Source organism: Bufo bufo, chromosome 2, assembly GCF_905171765.1.
Source record: "Bufo bufo chromosome 2, aBufBuf1.1, whole genome shotgun sequence".
NCBI lineage: Eukaryota > Metazoa > Chordata > Amphibia > Anura > Bufonidae > Bufo > Bufo bufo.
This window is the reverse complement of record NC_053390.1, coordinates 673610859-673636100: the sequence shown is the minus strand read 5'-3', so window position 1 is coordinate 673636100 and position 25242 is coordinate 673610859. Positions and strand designations below refer to the sequence as shown.

Genomic DNA, 25242 nt, shown 5'->3' with positions numbered 1-25242 from the left:
TGACAGAAGCCCTTTAAAAGGACTTTTGGGACTCTAACAAGTTTTAGCAATTTAGTGCAGGTTGCGCTAAAAATGTATATTGCTGCCACACACAATAGTCCTTAAAAGGACTTTTGGGTCTATAACAAGCATAAAAACTAAAATATTGCTATTTCAATCCCTACACTATCTCTCCCTTCTGCTCTCCAGCTCTTCCTGACTAATACTGAGCCGAACACGTGTCATCGGGTGCTATATAGCACCCAATGACGCGTTCCGGCCAGCCAATCACCGTAATGCCAGCAGCCAACATGGCTACGGCATTACAGTGAATGGCAGTACTTACCTGCACGTTTATGGGCTGCGTAGCAGCCATCAAACGTGCGGGGAGGAGACGAAGCCGAACTCCGAGCATGCTCGCCCAACACTATTAAGGACATCTCTAAGCTGTTCACACTTTGCTTTCCTGAAGTTTAGCGTTTTTATGGCTCCCTGACAAAACACCTCATAGAATGACAATTGGAAGTTTATTAAGTTATAGTCACTACTTTCCAGGTTTCTCCCAACCTACACCTGTGTATACTGTGAGGTCTATTGGCTAATACTAAGTCCAGTATAGCTAGCCTACTAGACAGATCATGTACCGGTTGGGAAAGGTAATTATCTTTAATTATTGCTAAAAACCTTTTTCCTTTATAAGATATACAGGTTTCGGTTTCCCAATATCTATGGGTAGATAAAGTTCCCTATAATAACTACCTCATGCCACCTTATCTATTTCTCTTAGTAGTGAACAGGAGTGTACTGGCCATAGACCTTACAAGAAAATTTCCTGGTGGGCTGATGCCCAGGGGGCCGCCCAAAATCCTCCACACGGCTGCCGTCTAGGTATATAATGATCTGACCCTCTCAGCATTGATTAATGTTGGGAGCATCAATTACTTATGCACCTGGCCAACGGCTGCATGTACTCTCCTGAACTCAACTGTCACTGACCTCATGAATACTGTGGCAAGGGTATTTTGTGCTGCATTGTAGTATTTGGTTCTGCTGGGCGGTATTTTGTGCTGCACTGTGGTATTGCAGAACCGCCTATCTATTTTGTCCCTGCCTACTTGTGTTGACCGTGCCATCTTGTGTTGCTCCATTTTGTCAATTTGGACCTGACTACAACATGGGGTCACTTTTATTTTTCCCCAAGACCACTTAAGTTTCCAGTCTGCCACTGTTTGTAGATTTTCTGTGGACTCAGTTATATTAGGTGGTTTATAACAATCCCCTATCAGTATTTTATTTTAGTTTTTCTTTCCTTATACGTACTTCTACCCATAATGACTCCGCCTGTTAATTTCCCACACTACCTTTCTAGTGTAACTCATGGTACAGGTATTATTAATACTACCTTTGAGGTCCTTTCCCTGAGTTTGTGACCTACATTAATTCGATCTGCAATTTGTAGAAATCGAGCACCAGGAATGACAGCACATCGTTCGACGATCCCGGTCTTTGTGACAGGTCATCCTATCTGTACCCTTAGGGCTGTTTCACACGAGCGAGTCCATTGTGGGAATCATGTTCCGTGTGTGAGTGTGATCCTCCGCTCTGGACTCGCAGGAGCGCATGGCATTATCATGATTTATAATGCCATGTGCCTCTGCTTGACCTTATTTCTACAGAATCATACTGACAGCTTTATGTCACTATGATTCGGTGGAAAAAAGGCCATGCAGAGACACATAGCATGATAAATCATGATAATGCCGTGCACTCCTGCAAGTCCAGAGAGGAGGATCACACCCACACAAGGAGCGTGATTACCACAATGGACTCGCTCGTGTTAAACTGCCCTTAATGATTACATCGTCCATTGCTAGCACCTGTATGGCCTTCTCTGCTCTTCCAGTATCCTCCTTGCTGGAGTTGACATTCACTTGACTGGCAGAGGAAGTATCTTGCTGCAGCAGTGCTACCACTGAGCTAACAGGCCCCTCATCTTGTTGGGGTGTGTAAGATAGGGGTAGCCTCCCTGGCACTCTTCCCTATGCCTCCACCTTCTAGTAACCATCTTGCTACCTCATTTTCCTGCACATCCATACTACCATCCTTCCCCATAACTACCCAAGTGTGTGTCTGCTCAGTGAGCACCAAAGTTCTTTTCATATTGTCAAAGTATCTCAATGTTGTAATCTGCTCATTTAGATTCAGGATATGAGTTTCCCAATGTGCAATTTGCTCATATTATGCACACTCAAACAGATGCTATAGGATGTATAGATTGTACAAGATGTACGCTGGACTGCATTGTCAATCATGGAGCACATGTACTTGCTAATGCAAATTACATCAGAAAGTAAAAATAAGGTAAATTATACAATGCAATGAAATCAATAAAAATAAGTGACTAAATGGAAGTCCTTCCTAAAATCCCTGAATTTAAATTCACTTAATCTCAAGTGACTTTTTCTGGTAGTGTGCCATTCTTTGACTATAATGTAAGGTAATAAAAAAAACACATAAAGCTCATTTCCATCATGTTTCTTTAATTTTTCCAGAAAAAAAAGTGCAGCAGACAGTGTTTTATCTCCCATCAAAAATAACTGAATTCTGACTGAATGAGCTCAAACTGATGCTTAAAATAGCCAATTCAAACAAATGGGGATTAAAATGGATCCTCTAATGAAACCTGATGTGAACAACAAGATCTATTTTATTACTGATACCATTATAACTATAATTATTAGATAATAGACTAATACAACTCACAAATATAGTGTAATATATAAGAAACACTCTGACAATATTGTAATATGCATACCGTATTTTATTTATCACTTCCACTGTAAAGCCACGTAAGCTAAACATATTTAAAGCTTTGCAAGTACAGTATGAAATAATTTAAAATATAAATTACTATTTTACAACAGCAATGATTAATCACAAATACTATGAATTTTACCCCAGTAATGTAGTGTAAAATATTGTTCTTTCAAATACGAACAAGTTCCATATCATATAAATAGGAAAAAGGATAATTTAAAGATCTGATATTAAAATGATTCTTTTGAAAAAAAACGACCGAGTGGTAAACACAAGGACAAATATGGTATGGTCCATGATAGTCATATGTCTGCATACGATGGGCTTATATTTGGATCAATTACAAGCAATTCAGAAGATCTTATTTGTAGATATATTACAAATACTCATAATATTTAGGTAATGTCAGTATGCAGAAAGTTGTCTCTTTTCACAGCAATAAAGAGATTAAAAATAGACCTCATGGAGATCATATGTAGCAGGAAAACACATGTATAAATATATATGAAGTCTGTAATGTTAGCATTAGTTGAACAACCCATTTTACTCTCTTATGGAAAATTTGCCATCAATTAACATTAAATTTCTGACTCTGATATCCAAGTGATATATTTTAGAGAGCAAACTGCAATAGCTGGATGAAACTATGATATCTGGAAACACTTGATGAGTGACATCAAATCTGCTTTTATACCATCATTTAAAAATCCATAGAGTATGGGATTTAGACAACAGGAGACCATGCCAAGCAAGTGACAGATGCAATAAACTAATTTGAAATGCCGGTTGGAAATTAGATTGGCATTAAAGTCAGTAACAAGGTGAAAGAGGTGAAGTGGCATCCAACTGACAGCAAAAGCCAAGATCAATACAGTTAATCTACAAAAAACACGTCTAGACCTCTTCTTTATCCGAGTTATAGACTTAGATACAGAGTTAATATTGTGTAGCTCAGAATTCTCTTCTGGCTTCATCTCGAAACATATGGGAACTCCAGGCAGATAGACACTCGAAGGTAAAGTGTGGACACTAGTGTGGATACTAGTGGGTAAAGTGTGGCTCCTCTCTGTGGTAGACATCTCTGGAACGTCACCAGTATTACTCTCTTGGTGTCGTCTTAATATAGCTGGGACAACACTTGCTGTTTTTTTGCTGTAACGCTTTCTATGTTTCCGCACAGAAGAATAACTCCACTTTCGACTGCTACAAATTTCCACCTCAGATTGATTTGTTTTCGGTTGTTGAAGGGTCAAATTGATCATCTCATTTTCCTCAACTTTCACATCTTTGTTTGGTAATCTTGAACTTATGCTTCTGCAAACACTTGTATGACTTATTGTTAAACAAAACAATGGCAATATATATTGTACCAGTAATAAGGAAATGGTAAAGGCAATTCTGTAGGAATCAGATGGCCAAGACTCAATACACAGATAACTATTCATCAGTGGCTCTAAATTAAATGCTTCTCTCAAGTTTATAATTTTATGAAAGACCGGTAAAGGGGAACATATGGTGAAACCAAGAGTCCAGACAGTAGCAATTAAAAAATATCCATGATTTGCAGTTAAATTGGTTGACAGAGGATGTTTTATCATGTGGTACCTCACCAAGGCAATTGACATGAGCATTAGAGTAGAGATTAGAACAGAGACACACTGGAGGAAAGGCACAACATGACACATGACCTCACCAAAGATCCACTGGTCTAGTAAGACACATGTCAGGGTAAATGGTGAGCAGAACAGCACAACTAAAATATCTGAAAAAGCCAAGTTTCCAATCAGGTAGTTAATTATAGTTTTCTGCTTGCGCTTTTTGAAAATAGCCAGAAGAATTAGGAGATTTCCCATAAATCCAAGCAGGCTTACAAATGTATACAGCCCAATTAGAAAGTATCGAATGTCGTCCACACTGCTGTTGTAATCCTCCCAAGCAGGAAAATCAGTGGCTGATGTTTCAAAGGTGCTGTTTTCTTCTTTCATAACAGTTCTGTTATTAAAGTCTTTTATGTCCAAATCCATTTCACAGTCCTAAGGCACAAAGAATAGCAATTAGTGAATCCATGTAAGAAAATGAAAAAGCTGAATAATTATTCATTGGTTTCTGATTGTAAAGTTACAAAGGTGTAATTTAATAAGATACATATATAACACAGGTCGCATACAAAGGCAGTGGGCACTGCCTATTATAAATGGAAAGCTAAACATGCATTAGTACCAGAAAGTGCTATAAAGAACAAAACAACACCTGAAAAAGCTATGTATGCCCCTAATTACACATCAACAACACTGTTAAAAGAAGGCAACAGAAAGGGATCTATTTGGATAGAGTAGTACTAGGTCATGATAGGGCTATGAGAGACTGGTTAGCATTTTTTATTTTTATTTTATGCACTTATATAGCGCTGCTATATTCCGCAGGACTTTACAGACATTAGCATCAAGCTGTCCCCAATGGGGCTCGCAATCTGACATAAAAACAACAAAGTATAAAATAACACTAGTAGAAATGCATAAATTCATACCACAGTGTCATATATTAGATTACAAGTAAGCACTATCCTGAAAAATTGGATATGTACAGTATGTATGGAAGATAATGTGACATCCAAACAACAAATTGCAAAGTGAAAACACATCTTGGTAACAACAATATATGTAAAGCAACTGACTGTAGTCGTAGTCTGCTGACCAGGTCAGATATACGGTATTTACCCAGATTTACTAATGTGTCTGTACCTCAAATCTGTGCAAATTGGTGCAAATTGGCATAATATTGGTGCAACCAGATTTTCTACACTGTTTTCACTTTTTGAGTGACAGAGCTTTGCACAAAAGGAACATAGCAAAATAAGCCAACCAATAGTTAGAGTTAGACACTGTGATAAACCTGGAACAGGTCTACACAGCCTGTCTAAGGATTATATTACACTGCTGAATATATGGGGAGTTCAAGAGCTGATGGATGATAAAACATCCATTGGCACTAATTTGCTCTGGCCTAATTACACAGGCCTATGCAAACTGAACGTAGGAGGAACAATTGCTACCAAAGTCTTTCCTCCCTCATTCACGTCTAGTCATTATTGGCAGTACATGCGTGATTACACAGGGAGATCTGCTTCCGAAAACTGTGCATATGTAATCCTGATTAAAGATGTCCATCAGCCGACAAATGAGTTTGCTCACTAATGTGTTGATTGACTGCTGGATTATATGAGCCAGTTATCGGAAACGAGTGTTCCTATAAATGCCTGATAACTGGTCGATAAGAGATAAGGATTTAGAAGCACTCACACAGAGTACTGCCTCTTGTTGTTGGAAACGGGCTGGACACAGGCTCATAGACTTTCTATTGAGCCTTTCTTCAGCAGAGAGGAAGGACATTGCTCTACATGAGTGCTTCTTTCTATTCGATTTAGTGATTGGCAAGGGTCTCAGCTCTCAGATCCCCACTGATAAAAACCTTTGATACGTTACTTAGATAAGTACAAATATATTTTAATAAATCTTGTTTAATAAGTGTAATCTTGGATGTGCACTAGGGCAGTATTTAGAGTTTTTGTTGCCCTAGGCACATTTATTGTTCATACTCCATATTAGTCTGGCTAAAGTTAACTATTGACTTGAGAATATACAGTAGCTGCATAAAAGGATTTTGACCATGTCGTAAAATACGCTGTTGGTAGTGCACTTGGGTTTACCATGATTGTTGTGGTTTTGTGATGTGGTTATTGGCCATGCATCATAACCCCTTAAGGCAGGGCTTGACAAATTTCCTTGGAATCTAGGAGCCAGCTAAAAAAGTTAGGAGCCAGGAGGAGCCGCATCATAAAGCCCCCAGTAGGTGCCCCCATAGTGTTTTACCCCCCCCCACCACTTTTCCATAGAGCCCCCCAATAATGCTGTATTCCATGTTACATTTACCGCCGCTCCGTCCCCGGACCCTATTGACTATAATGGGGACGGGGGTGGAGCTCCGGCGCAGCACGGCAGTTCGCGGTGAGAGGCCGCCGGACTAAAAAGTTGGACATGCAATACCTTTAGTCTGCCGGCCTTTCACCATGCACTGCCATGCTGCGCCAGAGCTCTGCCCCCATTATAGTCAATGGGGATGGAGTGGTGGTCCGGCGAAACAGCGGAAGGACGGATCTGACAGGGTGAACAGCCTGCCGGATCCGTCCTGCCGCGAGTGTGAAAGTACCCTTAGTTATATAGCTACTGAATGAGACAGAAGAAGGGATGCCTTTAACATATATATCTCCTTGAGAAGCCAATTTGATCCTAAAGGGTTAATTCAAACTGTAATCTAAACTGTGTCCTGTCACTTTTATCTCTCTGCTCCTGTCCCTAAGGGCTGTTTCACACGAGCGGATGCTCGTGTGATTTCGTAGTAAAGCGATCACAGAGAGGCACGGAGCATTATCAGTCATGTTAATGCTCCGTCCTTCTGCTGTCCGCATTGGGTCTTGGCTGTCATTCATGGAGCGGATGCCACGCACGGCATCCGCTCGTGTGAAACAGCCCTTAATCTTATGACTGCTGCAACAAAAGCATCAGCCGACTGCCTCAGTGTAAACTGTTCTAGAGTCTGACTCACGGTTCTTTTAACTCAAAGAATGGAATGAGTCTCTAACGAAGTCGGATCTTTAGATTCTTTTAACCTGAGACTCATTCGATTCTTTCTAGACTCCCTCCTGTACTTGTGTCAGTGACCCAGAGCTGCTAGTGCTTGCATTGCCTCAGCTCTGATTGGTTGGTGGGCGGGGAGGGGAGGGGCTGGCAGAAGCAGCTTCCACTCTAGGATCAGATTACACTCCTCCTGAGTCCCTCCCCTCCCTGCTGCCAGGCGCCAGGGTCTCACTCTCTCTGTGTGCTGTGACTCACTGACTCAGACTGAGGAGCTGTTTCAAACGGTGCTGCCTCCGGACAGAACGGCAGCTTCACACCCATCGCCCGGGCACCTTTGAAAACGGGCTGACAAATGCCCAAGCGCCAGGACTAAATTCCTGGTCGCCATGGCGACCTGGCACCTGGGATTTGTCGAGCCCTGCCTTAAGGACCCTTTCATATTTCACCTTAAGGACCAGGCCATTTTTTGAAAATATGACATGTGTCACTTTATGTGGTGATAACTTTAAAACGCTTTTACTTATCAATGCTAGTAATACCTCCAAAAATAGTTATTACATTACATTCCCCATATGTCTACTTCATGTTTGGATCATTTTGTGAATGCCATATTTTTTTTTTTGGGGACGTTAGAAGGCTTAGAAGTTTAGAAGCAAATCTTGAAATTTTTCAGAAAAGGACCAGTTCAGGTCTGAAGTCACTTTGTGAGGCTTATATAATAGAAACCACCCATAAATGGCCCCATTTTAGAAACTACACCCCTCAAGGTATTCAAAATTGATTTTACAAACTTTGTTAACCCTTTAAGTGTTCCACAAGAATTAATGGAGATAAAATTTCTGAATTTCACTTTCTTGGTAGATTTTCAATTTTTTCCACTAACAAAGCAAGGGTTAACAGCCAAACAAAACTCAATATTTATTGCCCTGATTCTGTAGTTTACGGAAACATGGCAGACGGCAGGGCACAGAAGGAAAAGAACGCCATATGTTTTTTGGAAGGCAGATTTTGCTGGACTGTTTTTTGTACACCATGTCCCATTAGAAGCCCCCTGTGGCACCCCTTTTTTTAACACCATTTTTATATTATTTTTTTTTTTACGGTGTTCGCCTGAGGGGTTAGGTCATGTGAAATTTTTATACAGCAGGTTTCCCACGGACGCGGCGATAACTATGTCTACTTTTTTATTTACTTAAGTTTTACATAATAACAGCATTTTTTAGAGGGGGCTGGATCTCACAGGCTGTCACGGGTCCCTGTCACAGCAGCGCAGGGAGCCGATGGCTGCTCTTTCCCTCCCTCCACACATCGCACGTACCACGGTCAGCGCTGGCTACAGCACATCAAGGTTAATTTCACAGATGCCGTCGCATGCAGCAGGGCTCTGGCTATCAGTGACTGCCGGATCCCTGCCATGGATTGGGCGGGTGAATACTGCACCCGCCCGATCACAGCACCGTACTTGTACGGCGCTGGTTCTTAAGACACGGACATCTGCGCCGTACATGTACAGCACAGGTCCTTAAGGGGCTAAACAAGTAAAATACATTTGTGTTAGGCCTGGTTCACATCTGTGTTAAGGAGATCCAGTAGATTTCTCTAGCTGGGAAAAGCCTGCTGGATCCGTCACTGCCGTGCAGTGTCGAAATTCCGCATGGCCCCATTTACTATAATGGAGACCGGCGAAGATCCGGTCGAAACATGGCAAATGCTGTATGCTGAGGAGTGGCTAAATACCGTTGCATGCAGCGGTACTTGTCCAGCTGCTTCTTTTAATATTTGCCGGGTTGTGGCTGAATCTCCACGGATCTTTGTTATAGTGAATGAGGTCAGATCTGCTTAAACACAGATGTGAAACAGGCCTTACATTTTTAACCTGGAAAAAATGCATAAAAAATTCAGCAAACCTGGTAAAACTGACTGCAGTTTAAACAACTTTGTAATGCAATTTTGACTGTGTGGTAAAAAACATCTAATCTCTATATACCCGTACACCGCAGTCAGTAAAATATAAACAATGGATGGTGCATGCTATTAGGCTACTTTCACACTAGAGTTCGGGGCTCCACTTGTGAGTTCCGTTTGAAGGCTCTCACAAGCGGCCCCGAACGGATCCGTCCAGCCCTAATGCATTCTAAGTGGACGCGGATCCGCTCAGAATGCATCAGTTTGGCACCGTTTGTCCTCCGCTCCGCTCAGCAGGCGGACCCCTGAACGCAGCTTGCAAACGGCAAACGGATCCGTCCAGACTTACAATGTAAGGCTACTTTCACACTAGCGTTCGGGTGTCCGCTCGTGCGCTCCGTTTGAAGGGGCTCACGAGCGGCCCCGAACGCATCCGTCTGGCCCTAATGCATTCTCAGTGGAGGCGGATCCACTGAGAATGCATCCGCCTGCCAGCACTCAGCCTCCGCTCCGCTCAGTGAGCGGACACCTGAACGCTGCTTGCAGCTTTCGGGTGTCCGCCTGGCCGTGCGGAGGCGAGCGGATCCGTCCAGACTTATAATGGAAGTCAATGGGGACGGATCCGCTTGAAGATGACACTATATGGCTCAATCTTCAAGCTGATCCGTTCCCCATTGACTTTCAATGTAAAGTCTGAACGGATCCGCTCAGGCTATTTTCTAAGTAATAATGCAGACGGATCCGTTCTGAACGGATGCAAACGTCTGCATTATCGGAGCGGATCCGTCTGATGAAACATCAGACGGATCTTTGAAAAGTCATAGCATGCACCACCTAGCTCTGAATTTCCCTCAGGATTAATTTACTCAAGTGAGTGGATCTGCAAGATAAACAGACACGGACATCATTTGTGAGTGGTTCACATAAAACTAGTTTAACATCACTTATCTGAATGAGCCCTAACTCTTGCTAGGTGTATCGCCATATTTACTTTGTGGCCTTTTTTTTTTTCATTATTAAGATCTTTACTTTGGTTTCAGTGTTTGGATTATGGACTGGTCTGTTTAATAGATAGAGAAATCCTGACTGCTAGTTGGCCATGTATTAATGGGTCATATACTGGCTTCACCTCTCTCCTCATCTGGCTGCTCTGATGTCTCCTTATCACTTACCTTTGTTATTGCAGCATCAAGTCAGGGGATTTAACCCTTACACTGCATTCCTGAAGTGAGTACTGTTACATTAGCTTAGGTAAGCAGTGCAAAGGTTAAATATCCTGACTTGTAGCTACAAAAAAACAAACATTAGTGATCAGGAGACATGAAAAGCAGTATGGTGAGTAAAGGTGGATTTAGATGAACCAATAATCGTCCAGATTATCGGGAAAGACTGTTACGGCGAACACTCATTCCTGATAATCGGGCCATCTAAATGTTCGTGCAGGCAACACCAATCATCATTTTTGGGCAGCAGATTGAGCTGTCTAAACTGCTGCCCAGAAACAATGGTTCTGTATGGGGAATAGAGATCACTATAGCGAACACTCGTCCTCATACTGTGAAGGAGATCACCTCCTTCAATGAGCAAGCAGCCGACTGTTGGGAAGTAACGCTTCCTTCCCAACAATCAGCCACTCCATCGGCCCGTGTAAACCTTCTTTAAGATGAAATAATCAACATGAATCATTCGTTTTCTGTGTGAAATGACCCGGCTTTGCATGGGTCTATTTCGTTCATTATTTGTGTGTGGTTAAAATATATTCATAGTGCCCCCATAACAGTGACATCCACAGTGTTCCTATAATAGTGACATCCACAGAGCTCCTAAAACAGTGACATCTACTATGCTCCTATAACAGTGACATCCACAGTGCCGTAATAGCAGTGACATCCACAGTGCCCCACAACAGTGACATCCACAGTGCCCCCATAACAGTGACATTAACAGCACCCCCATAACAGTGACATGTACAGTGTACTCACAACAGTGACATGCACAGAGCCCCCACAACAGTGACATGCAGAGTGCCCTTTTAACAGTGAACAATGTCTTGGGCTGCTATGCAAACCTGATGTAAAACTATGTGTATGTCCGTGAGGCTAAGGACCCTTGTAGACGAGCGTGTGTCACGCTGCGAGTCCGCAGTGCAGCTCCTGGCCTGGCTGGGTCACATAGCATTATATTGATTTATGATGCTATGTTACCCTTAACACTGGCAGCATTATGTCAATGTCATCTAATACATTCCAGAACTGTAAGGGTTACATAGCATCATAAATCAGTATCGTGCTATGTGACCCGGTCAGGCTGGGAGCTGCGCTGCGGATTCGCAGCATGACAAACGCTCGTCTGCAAGGGGCCTAAGGGTACATTCACATGACCGTATTTATGGGTCTGAATCTGTTCTGCAATTTTGGGGAACAGATGCGGACACATTCATTTTAATGGGACCACAAAAGATGCGGACGATGGGGGCGGAGCTAGCGCCTGTGCTGAATGGCTGCATCCGGCTGAAGCTCCTGCTTTCAACCTGCTGTGGGGACGGCATTCTTGAGCCAACAGATCGCAAAATGGTCAAATATGGTGGACCTAAGCATGGGGATCCCACCCCGCAAGCTAAAGTATCCCCGCTGTGTCAGATATGACTAAATTCTTAAAAAAACAACAAGCAGCCGGACCGACCAAGGATCCCAAGATGGCCGCGGCTCTCAACAGCACTGCGTGCTGCCGCGTGCCAAGCCAATCCGACTGAGGATGATTCAGGAGAAGCCGGTGAGTCGCAAAACCTCCCGATCTCCCGTTGTTTCATTAAACAAGCCCTGGAAGAGGCTTTACACCCCATATACTCCAAGTTACAGGAGGTGGCCCATGAAGTCCAGCAGATAGGCCACAGGGTGGACTCGTTGGAAACTACGCAAGCTGTGACCCTAGACCACAGCGCTGCGGTCACGCAATCCCTGTCAATATGTCAAACACATATAAATCAGCTCTATGCATCCCTGGAAGACCAGGAGAACCGTGGCAGGCGAAACAACCTCCGTTTCACAGGGATCCCTGAATCGGTCAGAGACACTGATATCCCAGCCGCTATCATGAAGATAGTCGCTTCCCTTCTAGGGGACTTCGATCCTTCCATGTTAATAATTGAAAGGGCACACCGAGCAGTACGCCCGCGTCCCAAAGAAAACGATCCTCCAAGGGACATTATCAGCCGTTTCCTGAATTTTCAGGACAAAGAAGCGATTCTAAAAGTGGCCAGAGCTGCACCTTCCATTCTCCTGGACGAGGTCCCTATCCAGATATACCAGGACTTATCTCCATCCACTCTCCAAAAACGTAGATTCTTAAGGCCTCTCACATCTCTCCTTAAAGAGAAGCAGATTCCCTACAGATGGGCCTTTCCATTTGGACTTTCTTTTATTGTCTCTGGAAAAAGGATTACCATCTCCTCCTTTTCGGATCTTACAGAGGCCTACAACGCGCTGGACACTTCTCCACTGAATATTCCAGATTGGGATAAAGTTCAAGATATCTCTTCCTTGCCTCCTCTTCCAGTCCTTCAACCTTGGGAACTTTCTACAACTCCAAAGAAACAAAGGTCCAAGAAGAACAAGGACTTAGCAACTCCTAAGAAACCGCATACTTCTCACGACGGTTCCTGAGTTACCCTCATTTGAATCAGTATACATCCTCATCAGGACTCTTTAACCTGTCCTGTTTCTACCTCTGTCCACCTCCTCTATATACCACTTTTGGGTATATTATGGGCTATTCTTTCATAACCTTCATACCTCCACTTCGCTTTGCATCTGTTTCCTTCCTATATGTTCCTTCCCATCTAAGTCCACTTACTATCACCTTAATTTCCCCATTACCTTCCTCTCCAATCCCCACTTTGTGATTTGTTATTTTTTCCATCTTTTCAACTCCCCAACTCGCTGCAGTTTACATGTGAATTACTATTCACTTTCCCCCTAACTGTCTCTGGTTATTAACTGTGGCAAAACCAACCTCGCCACTGGGTTTTGGAGAGGCCTGTTTAAAAGCCTCTTGCCTCAGGATTATGGCCCATACTAACTTTTAAACCCCTGAACCTATTCAAGTGAATTTTGGATGAGTTTGTCCCCAAGTTAAACTGTTTAAATTGATGTAAGTTATATGTATGGACAATGTAAACTCACAAAGTTGTAACAATTTATAATAAGTGTAACTTGTCAGCCTGGGAGGAATATGCTGGGTGTGTTTCCATTGTCCCATTGTGTGTTTAAATGGTGATGTCTGTCCTGTTGTCTGCACATGTGTATTGGCGATTTCCCTTTGTCCTGAGAGATAATTTGATTGCTCCTCGGTTGTCTCCGGGACAGAGAGGAGGAAACCATGATGCATTGTGGGGATATGTTGTATCTGTCCTGTGTCGCAGTCTCCCTTCTGGTCCTCTGGGGGCGTGAACGATTGGTTGCTGTACTTACATTGTATGTGTTGTAAATTACTGATTGGTTGTATTTCAAAACCCTGTGGGCAGTACTATGTTTGTGGTTTATGAATAAAAGAGGCTGTCCTTGAAGTACAGTGAGACCACTGCTTGACCCTCAACACGGAGCCTTGTCTCGTTATTGGGGGGATCCGCTGTATGCTGTTAGAGACTGATTGCCAGGAGTGTAAGCTGATTCCTGTTCGTCTGCTAGCAGCTATTCGGGAGGTTCCAGTTTGGAGTGCTATTTTGTATTCAGTCGGGAGTTTGGTGTTCTGCAGTAGCTGTGCCTGTCTCTCAGAAAGGGGCATAACGCCTAAACGGATTTTAACCCTTTGTCTGCTGAAATGGACCGTTACATTAACCATACAACCATTCATTATGGTATTAACCTCTGCATTAAAATTTTATGTTTTAGTTCTTATTTTTCATAGTTATAATGTTGGGCTCCCCGCAATTGCCACAATACCTACTCTCAGCCTTATCCTCTGCTTTCACCTAATCAAGTCATGTCAGACTTGAATATAGTTTCCTATAATGTAAGGGGTTTAAGGTCTCCCTCTAAGCGTTGCCAAATGTTCTCCCTTCTATGGAAGGAAAAATGTTCAGTAGTATTCCTTCAAGAAACCCACTACAAACACAACTCCTACCCTAATCTTTCCTTTTCTAAATTTCCGATATGGTACCACTGTGGCGCTAATGGAGCAGCCTCTAGGGGAGTCAGCATTGGTTTCCGCAGAGGTATCCCCTTCACATATTTAAATCACATTCAGGACCCAGAGGGTCGTTACATTATCTTGAAAGGCAAAGTAGGCCAGAAGCTCTATACTTTTGTTAACGCCTATGCTCCCAATGCTGATCAACCTAGATGGATTGCTGATCTCCTCTCTCTAGTGGAGACTCATAGGGAGGGCATCCTTATTTTGGCAGGAGATCTAAATCTAGCCCTGAATCCCCTGATTGACACTTCCTCAAAAAAATCTGCCTTATCATCTAGGGCGATCCGCGCTACTCTGGCTAGTTTGTTTAACCTAGGGCTTGTTGATATATGGAGATGCATGAATCCTAATGTCATTGATTATTCTTTATTTTCCTCAGCTAACAATTCTTACAGCAGAATTGACTATATACTAATGTCGAAGGAGCATCTACAACTCTGTTCCTCAGCACGAATAGGGGCTATGACGCTCTCTGACCATTCACCCGTCTTCTGCACTCTCTGCCATCCCTCGGGATCGGGTAAGAAATCCTGCTGGAGGTTCAATGAGTCCATTCTGAATAATGATATACATAAAAACCGTATAACATCTCTCCTAAAATAATATTTCTCCATTAATCAATCCCCCTCCACCTCTCCTAATGTTTTGTGGGATGCACATAAAGCCTATATAAGAGGTCAATAAATTAGTCTAGGCTCCTATCTGAAAAAAGAATCTGAAAACAAGCTAAACTCCCTCCTTTCTAGGATCAACTCCTTAGAAAAAACTCATAAAATATCCCTACTTCAGCTCCACCTATCTGAGTTAATATCCCTTAAAACTGAAATAAAAAATATGCTCAATGAGCGTTCTGCTAAGTTTTTCTTATCCTCTCAACAAAAATTTTTCGCCCATGGAGACAAAGCTACAAAATACCAAATGCAGAGAATTAAACGTGGAAAACTTGCAAATTACGTGCAGAGCATTACTGTCCCTTCTGGTTCCATGCTGTTCCGAACCGAAGAGATAGTAGAACAATTCAAACTCTATTATGAATCCCTCTACAACCTTCCCTCTCCACCCCTCCCAGACCCTCGGTATGTCAAAAAGAACAATATATCCTCCTTCCTCAATTCATTAGATCTCCCAACCCTCTCATCCCCACAACAAGACTTGCTTGCTGCTCCTTTTACCTTGTCAGATCTACTGGAGGCGCTAAAATCTTCCCCATCAGGGAAATGTCCAGGCCCTCCTCAAAACCCCTATTTCAGCTGACATGACTAGAGCCACAATAACAATCATCCCCAAACCTGGCAAAGATCCATCATTTTGTTCCAAATACCGTCCCATCTCTCTACTAAACACTGACCTTAAATTACTGGCCAAAATGTTAGCTAACAGGCTACAATGGTTCCTTCCCTCTTTAGTTCACCTAGATCAGGTAGGATTTGTAAAAGGGAGAGAGGGGAAGGATAATGTAATGAAAATACTGAACGCTTAATATTTCTCATCCCATAAGGCGGTCCCCCTAGTCATGCTAGGTACAGATGCCGAAAAAGCTTTTGACAGAATTGACTGGTTATATATTAACCTTACCCTTGCAAAGTTCAATATACCGGAACAATTCTCTAACGCAGTTACGGCTATGTACCACTCTTCTTCGGCATCTGTATCAGTAAATGGCATTCTATCCCCTAGCTTTCGCATTAACAATGGCACTTGACGGGGCTGCCCCCCATCTCCCCTTATCTTTGTATTGGTCATGGAAATGTTACTACAGGCCTTAAGACAACAAAAAGATATTATGGGTCTTAGTGTTGGGGATCAAGAAATCAAATTGGCTGCCTTTGCCGACGACCTTTTGATCCTTACAACTAACCCGAAAAAATCCCTCCCAGACATCCTATCTCTACTAAAAATATTTGGTTCCCTATCGAATTTTAAAGTCATCCTGCTAAATCCCAACTCCTCCACAGAGGCTTCCCCCTGTCAGCTCTTAAGTCCCTCCAATCTCACTGTCCATTTAATTGGTCCACGCAACAGTTAACTTACCTTGGCGTGAAAATCTCTCCTTACATTACAGACTTATACAAACTCAACTACCTACCGCTCCTACATTATATGATCTCTCATTTGAACTCATTGGATCTCCCATACCTCTCATGGTTTGGCAGGAAAAACATGGTTTCAGTGTTGGTTCTACCCAGATTGACTTATGTAATGCAAACCCTCCCAATCAAAATACCGAAATCCTTTTTTATCAATTTTAACAAAGCAGTCCGTAAGTTCATCTGGAAAGGACGGCGTCCTAAAATCTCCTTCGATACTCTCACTAAGCCTAAACGACTGGGAGGAATTGGTCTTCCAGATCCAGAAATGTATATGAGAGCCATACATCTAGACAGAGTAGTGGACTGGATTAGATCTCCACCACATAAAGCATGGGTCCACATGGAAAAAAACTTCCTCCCTTCTTCTCCCCGAGCCCTCTTGCTAGCAGGAAAAACCCTCCCATTACCCCAACAAATTCCGAACCCCATGATACGGAGCACTTTATCAGTCTGGGACTGGTTCTTCTCGCACAATAAAATACTAACTACTCCCTCACCTCTCCTCACCTTAAAGGACATAATAGATTTAGCCCCCAAGGCCTTGAAGGAGATGTGCCCTCTTCCAATTAGATATTCAACTATACCTATATCAGAACTACTGAACAATGATGGTTGTGTCAGTCCCCTGCCAAACCTCTTTGAAGACCTGGGGAAATCCATGGTTCTTACCTTCATACAAAATTTCCTCAACTCTGAGATCACATCTTTGCTTAAGGTATCTCCCTTACAACCCTTGTCCTCCTGGTTTGACACAACACTTGGTGCAAAACAACCCCCCCCCCCCCCAAAGAATCATCTCAATCTTATATAACCGATTAAAAACTCCCATATCTCTTATTAAACCAGCAATAATTGGAACCTGGGAGAAAGACTTGGGCCGTTCTTTGTCTCCTACAGAGATCTCGACGGTCTTTTCGACCCCTCACAAAATATCTAGATGTATACGAATTCAAGAGAACGGTTATAAAATTCTGATGAGATGGTACAAAACACCAGATTTAATCTCTATTTACTTCCCAAGTAGTTCTGACTGTTGGAGATGCAAAGCCTCTAAAGGCTCTTTCTTCCACATCTGGTGGAGTTGTCAGACCATTAATGACTGGTGGTGCAACATAATAAAAAAATGCAACCATATCTGTAGAACCACTCTCTCCTTTTCCCCAGACCTAACCCTCCTTAACCTAGGCCTCAAAGGTCTAAACAAATGGTGTAGATCATTATTTCTTATACTGCTGGCTGCAGACAGAATCTTGGTAGCATCCTCCTGGCTTTCCACAGAGGTCCCAGATGTAGCCAAATGGATCCAAAAAGTAGACCAGATCTACAGACTAGAAGAACACTCCCACTGGGAACTCCACTCGCGATCTTCTTTTCTGGCTATTTGGTCTCCTTGGAAAAAATACAGAGTTTTTTTCTGATCCCCTCCCCCACTTACCCCTTACATACCAACGTATCCTTTAAGGTTTACTTATCTTACTAAGCTGTATTTGTGGCTAAATGGTTTACATTGCATTAATCAGGCCCTATTGTTCTTTTTTTGTACCCTTTTATTATGTTGAAACATTACACTATGTTAGATTTACTTTAATTATGAACCTCACTTTTTGCTCCATTATCAAAAGCTGTCACTTCTGTAATCAAATAGGTTGCTATATTTGATCCATGATTGTCTTTACATTGATCAGTTGCGTTGTTTACATAATTGTTGTAATGTATCTTTTATATAATTGATATATTTCCTTAAAACAATAAAAATTGGACCTTTCATGGAAAAAAAAAAAAGATGCGGACAGCACACCATCTGCGGTCCGCATCTGTACTTCCGTTCCGCGTTCCCTGCAAAAAGGATTGCAGACAGGGATAGTCATTTCTATCGTAAGGCTGGCAAATTGTGTAACACACATGGCCGCCGGTATTCGTGTTTTGCGGATTCTCAATTTGCGGAACACAAAATACATACGGTCATGTGAATGTACCCTTAGAATGCAGGACCTGAAAGTTTTCATTGGCCAATTAGGGATCCTGTTACTGCGTATATGTCAGTAAGACTAAAGCCTTATTCACAGTCAGTGATAATCAGTTTTTGCCATCACTTATTTTGAGCCAAAACTAGTATTGGAGCCTCCACAGACATAAGGTATAAGGGAAAGATCTGCACCTGTTCTGTGTTTAGAGCCGCACCTGGTTTTGGTTCACAATCACTGATGGAAATCACTGACCAAACACTGACTCTGTGAATAAGGCATAGGAATGAAGGACCTGTGATATTCTATTGGCTAATACGGGTCATGTGATGGTGCCATATTTGCTTTTTTTTGTGAATATATGGGTAGGTTATAAGCACCTGATTTTGCTATATGCCAATTTGGTGCAAACTGGTTCAGTCATTTGACCATGAATTAAGAACAGACAGATAGAAGTTCATATATACTGCCTGTCCTCAAAAAAAGTCACCACCTTAATTTAACTAAGCAAATAGTTATGAGCCTCCTATTGGATAATTACTGCATGGGCGATTATCTTTCAGCAGGCCACAATTTATTTAACCCCAACTGGTGCAATGAGTTTCTTCTCATTTCTTAAACAACCATGTCGAAAGACACATCTCGTGGTCGTGGAAAAGATGTTAGTCTGTTTGAGAAGAGTCAAATCATTGGCATGCATCTAGCAGAGAAAACATATAAGGAGATTGCAGAAACTACTAAAATTGGGTTAAGAACTGTCCAATGCATTATTAAAAACTGGAAGAATAGTGTGGACCCATCGTATTCGAGGAAGAAATGTGTTGTGAAAAAAATCCTGAATGATTGTGATCGGCGATCACTTAAACACATGGTGAAATCAAATCAAAGAAATAGAACAGTAGAACTCAGGGCTATGTTTAACCACCTGCCATCTGGGCCATTTGTCCCCTTCCTGACCAGGCCAAATTTTGCAAAACTGACATATCTCACTTTATGTGGTAATAACTTTGGAACGCCTTTATTTATCCAAGTCATTCTGAGATTGTTTTCTCATGACACATTGTACTTCATGATAGTCATAAATTTGAGTCAAAATATTTCACCTTTATTTATGAAAAAATCCCAAATTTACCTAAAAATTTGAAAAATTCGCAATTTTCTAAATTTCAATTTCTCTGCTTTTAAAACAGAAAGTGATACCTCATAAAATATTTATTACTTAACATTCCCCATATGTCTACTTTATGTTGGCATAATTTTGGAAATGTAATTTTATTTTTTTAGGACGTTAGAAGGCTTAGAAGTTTAGAAGCAATTCTTCAAATTTTTAAGAAAATTGCCAAAACCCACTTTTTACGGACCAGTTTAGGTCTGAAGTCACTTTGTGGGGCCTACATAGTGGATACCCCCATAAATGACCCCATTGTAGAAACTACACCCCTCAAGGTATTCAAAACCGATTTTACAAACTTTGTTAACCCTTTAGGCGTTCCACAAGAATTCAAGGAAAATGGAGATCAAATTTTTAAATTTCACTTTTTGGGCAGATTTTCCATTTTAATAAAATTTTTTCTTTAACACATCGATGGTTAACAGCCAAACAAAACTCAATATTTATTACCCAGATTCTGCGGTTTACAGAAACACCCCACATGTGGTCATAAACTGCTGTATGGTCGCACGGCAGGGCGCAGAAGAAAAGGAACTCCACATGGTTTTTAGATGCCATGTCCCATTTGAAGCCCCCTGATGCACCCTTACAGTAGAAACTCCCAAGAAGTGACCCCATTTTGGAAACTAGGGGATAAGGTGCCAGTTTTATTAGTACTATTTTTGGGTACATATGATTTTTTGATCATTCATTATAACACTTTATGGGGCAAGGTGACCAAAAAATTGGTTGTTTTAGCACAGTTTCTATTTATTTATTTTTACAGCGTTCACCTGAGGGGTTCAGTCAAGTGACATTTTTATAGAGCAGATTGTTACGGACGTGGCGATACCTAATATGTATACTTTTTCTCACTTATTAAAGTTTTACACAATAATAGCATTTTTGAAACAAAAAAATTATGTTTTAATGTGTCCATGTTCTGAGAGCTATAGTTTTTTATTTTTTGAGAGATTTTCTTATGTAGGGGCTCATTTTTTGCGGGATGAGGTGACGGTTTTATTGGTACTATTTTGTGGGACATACGCGTTTTTGATCACTTGGTGTTGCACCTTTTGTGATGCAAGGTGACAAAAATTGCTTGTTTTGACACATTTTTTTTTTTTTGTTTTTTTTACGGTGTTCACCCGAGGGGTTAGTTCATATGATATTTTTATAGAGCTGGTTTTTACGGACGCGGCAATACCTAATATGTATACTTTTTTTTTTTTTTTTCTATTTTTAACTTTTTTTTTCATTCCTTACTTGGGGACTTTTTTTTTTTACATGTGAAACTTTTTTTTATTTTTTTATTTTCAACCTTTTATTTTTATTTTATTTTTTTTACACTTTTCGTCCCCCATAAGGTCATACAAGACCTCTGGGGGACATTTACTTCACTTTTTCTTTTTTTTTTCACTGTTGATTTCTCCTTTAACTGGGGCTGACATAGTAGCCCCAGTTACAGGACAAATACACCCCTAGAGAGGCTGTACAGCAGCAATCCAGCGCTGTACAGCCTCAGAACAGGGCTGATCGAGGTCTCTGAGAGACCTCACACAGCTCCTGCACGCTCTGGTCCCGGCGGTCATGTGGAACAGGAAGCGCATAGCGCTTCCTTCTCTGCATACACAGCGCTCGGTGATCGCTGTGTCTGCAGCGATCCAGAAGGCAGGGACACCTCGGCACTGTCCCTGCCTTGTCTTAGGGTTGCCCTGCTGTCACTGACAGCGGGCAACCCGATCAGCAGCTGCACGATTAGCGTGCAGCTGCTATTTCTGAAAGAACGTTTTAAAACGTGCTTTCAGAAATAGACGTCCACCCATAGGACGTTTATATCCTATGGGCGGACGTAAAGTGGTTAATAGTGAAAGTAAGAGCATTTTCACACGCACAATGCAAAGGGAACTCAAGGGATTGGTATTGAACAGCTGTGTAGCCGTAAGAAAACCACTAATCAGTGAGGCAAACCAAAAAAAGGCTTCAATTTGCTAGGGAGCATAAATATTGGACTCTGGAGCAATGGAAGAAGGTCATGTGGTCTGATGAGTCCAGATTTACCCCCTGTTCCAGAGTGATGGGCGCATCAGAGTAAGAATAAAGGCAGATTAAGTGATGCACCCATCATGCCTAGTGCCTACGGTACAAGCCTGTGGGGGCAGTGCTATGATCTGGGGTGGCTCCAGTTGGTCAGGTCTAGGTTCAGCAACAGTATGTGCTCCAAGAATGAGGTCAGCTGACTACCTGACCATACTGAATGACCAGGGTATTCCATCAATGGATTTTTTCTTCCCTGATGGCACGGGCATATTCCAAGATGACAATGCCAGGATTCATCCGCTCAAATTGTGAAAGGTTCAGGGAGCATGACGCATCATTTTCACACATGGATTTGCCACCACAGAGTCCAGACCTTAACCCTATTGAGAATCTTTGGGATGTGCTGGAGAAGGCTTTGCGCAGCAGTCAGACTCTACCATCATCAATGCAAGATCTTGGTAAAAAATTAATGCAACACTGGATGGAAATAAATCTTGTGACATTGCAGAAGCTTATCGAAACAATGCCACAGCGAATGCGTGCCGTAATCAAAGCTAAAGGCGGTCCAACAAAATATTAGAGTGTGTGACCTTTTTTTTTAGTGGCGACTTTTTCATTTGGACAGGCAGTGTATATATATATATATATATATATATATATAAATGATGGGAGTTCAGGGCAGCACTCCTAGTAGCAAGTGTTGGGTGCCAGCGGTGTCGACACTCGACCAAAGCGTCAAATAACCAGAAGAATAAACACACCGCAGCACATCCGTATGGTGAAAAATAGTGGGATCCTTTATTCACCCAAGCAGCGACGTTTCGGTCCGCTTGCTTGGACCATTTTCAAGGCTTGAAAATGGTCCCAGCAAGCGGACCGAAACGTCGCTGCTTGGGTGAATAAAGGATCCCACTATTTTTCACCATACGGATGTGCTGCGGTGTGTTTATTCTTATATATATATATATATATATATATATATTTATATATATACTGCATATATATATATATATATACAGTACAGACCAAAAGTTTGGACACACCTTCTCATTCAAAGAGTTTTCTTTATTTTCATGACTATGAAAATTGTAGATTCACACTGAAGGCATCAAAACTATGAATTAACACAGGTGGAATTATATACATAACAAACAACTGTGAAACAACTGAAAATATGTCATATTCTAGGTTCTTCAAAGTAGCCACCTTTTGATTTGATTACTGCTTTGCACACTCTTGGCATTCTCTTGATGAGCTTCAAGAGGTAGTCCCCTGAAATGGTCTTCACTTCACAGGTCTGCCCTGTCAGGTTTAATAAGTGGGATTTCTTCCGTTATAAATGGGGTTGGGACCATCAGTGTTATTCACACACTGATGTGCTGGTATAGGGCAATTGTTGTTTAAACATGATGCTATGGAGGCACCTGTTCCTAGCACACTTGGATCCATTTGGATCCATCAGTTTGTGGTGCACAGGGGTGGACTAGCCATAGACCTTACAGGGAAACTACTCGGCGGGCCGATGCCCAGGGAGCCACCCGAGCACTCCTCTCTGCTGCTACTCGGGTACATAATGATAACTCAGCAGTAATTAACTCTAAGAATCAGGTACAGATGCAGCCGAGCTAAACTTTTAAAGTGTTAAGTAAAAAAATGGCACAAAAAGTTTAACTAAGGCCTCATGCACACGACCGTTGTGTGCACCCGTGGCCGTTGTGCCATTTTCCGTTTTTTTTTGCGGACCCATTGACTTTCAATGGGTCCGTGGAAAAATCGGAAAATGCACCGTTTTGCAGCCGCATCCGTGATCCGTGTTTCCTGGCCGTGAAAAAAATATGACCTGTCCTATTTTTTTCACGGCCAACGGTTCACGGACCCATTCAAGTCAATGGGTCCGTGAAAGAACACGGATGCACACAAGATTGGCATCCGTGTCCGTGATCCGTGGCCGTAGGTTAGTTTTTATACAGACGGATCCGAAGATCTGTCTGCATAAAAGCTTTTTCAAAGCTGAGTTTTCACTTTGTGAAAACTCAGAACCGACAGTATATTCTAACACAGAAGCGTTCCCATGGTGATGGGGACGCTTCTAGTTAGAATACACTACAAACTGTGTACAAGACTGCCCCCTGCTGCCTAGCAGCACCTGATCTCTTACAGGGGGCTGTGATCAGCACAATTAACCCCTTCAGGTGCGGCACCTGAAGGGGTTAATTGTGCTGATCACGGCCCCCTGTAAGAGATCAAGGCTGCCAGACAGCAGGGGGCAGACCCTCCCCCCCCTCCCCAGTTTGAATATCATTGGTGGCCAGTGCGGCCCCCCCCCCCCCTCTATTGTAATAATAGGTTGGTGGCCAGTGCGGCCCCCCCCTCCCTCTATTGTAATAATTCGTTGGTGGCACAGTGTGCGCCCCCCCCCTCCCTCCCTCTATTGTAATAATTCGTTGGTGGCACAGTGTGCGCCCCCCCCCCCCTCCCTCCCTCTATTGTAATAATTCATTGGTGGCACAGTGTGCGCCCCCCATCGGCCCCCCCTCCCTCTATAGCATTAACAACATTGGTGGCCAGTGTGAGGCCTCCCATCTCCCCCCCCCCCCCATCATTGGTGGCAGCGGAGTTCCGATCGGAGTCCCAGTTTAATCGCTGGGGCTCCGATCGGTAACCATGGCAACCAGGACGCTACTACAGTCCTGGTTGCCATGGTTACCAAGCAATAGTACAATAGTAGAAGATTCATACTTACCGGCTGCTGCGATGTTCGTGTCCGGCCGGGAGCTCCACCTACTGGTAAGTGACAGGTCTGTGCGGCGCATTGCTAAATGAACTGTCACTTACCAGTAGGAGGAGCTCCCGGCCGGACACAGACATCGCAGCTCCCAGGTAAGTATGAATCTTTTACTATTGTACTATTGCTAGTAACCCGCTGCCACCAATGATCGGGGGGGGGGGGTAGATGGGAGGCCGCACACTGGCCACCAATGTTGTTAATGCTATAGAGGGAGGGGGGGCCAATGGGGGGCGCACACTGTGCCACCAACGATTTATTACAATAGAGGGAGGAAGGGGGGGGGGGGCGCACACTGTGCCACCAACAAATTATTACAATAGAGGGAGGAAGGGGGGGCGGGGGGGCACACTGTTCCACTAACGAATTATTACAATAGAGGGAGGAAGGGGGGGGGGCCGCACTGGCCACCAATGATATTCAAACTGGGGAGGGGGGGGGTCTGCCCCCTGCTGCCTGGCAGCCCTGATCTCTTACAGGGGGATATGATAGTACAATTAACCCCTTCAGGTGCGGCACCTGAGGGGTTAATTGTGCTGATCACGGCCCCCTGTAAGAGATCGGATGCTGCTAGGCAGCAGGGGGCAGTCATGTACACAGTTTGTAGTATATTCTAACTAGAAGCGTCCCCATCACCATGGGAACGCCTCTGTGTTAGAATATACTGTCGGAAATGAGGTTTCACGAT

The 25242-nt window shown here is 42.8% G+C and overlaps 1 protein-coding gene across 2 annotated transcripts in view; it reads right to left on the bottom strand.

The window, feature by feature from the left end:
* Nucleotides 1-2943: 2943 nt before the first annotated feature.
* Nucleotides 2944-25242, bottom strand: part of NPY5R (neuropeptide Y receptor Y5) — a 237389-nt gene continuing 215090 nt past the window's right edge. For both annotated transcript variants that reach the window (XM_040418627.1, XM_040418625.1), the window contains one exon: nt 2944-4829. In XM_040418627.1, coding sequence (XP_040274561.1) covers nt 3441-4820 — 1380 coding nt within the window. In that variant the 5' untranslated portion in view covers nt 4821-4829 and the 3' untranslated portion in view covers nt 2944-3440. The remainder of the gene's footprint in view (nt 4830-25242) is intronic.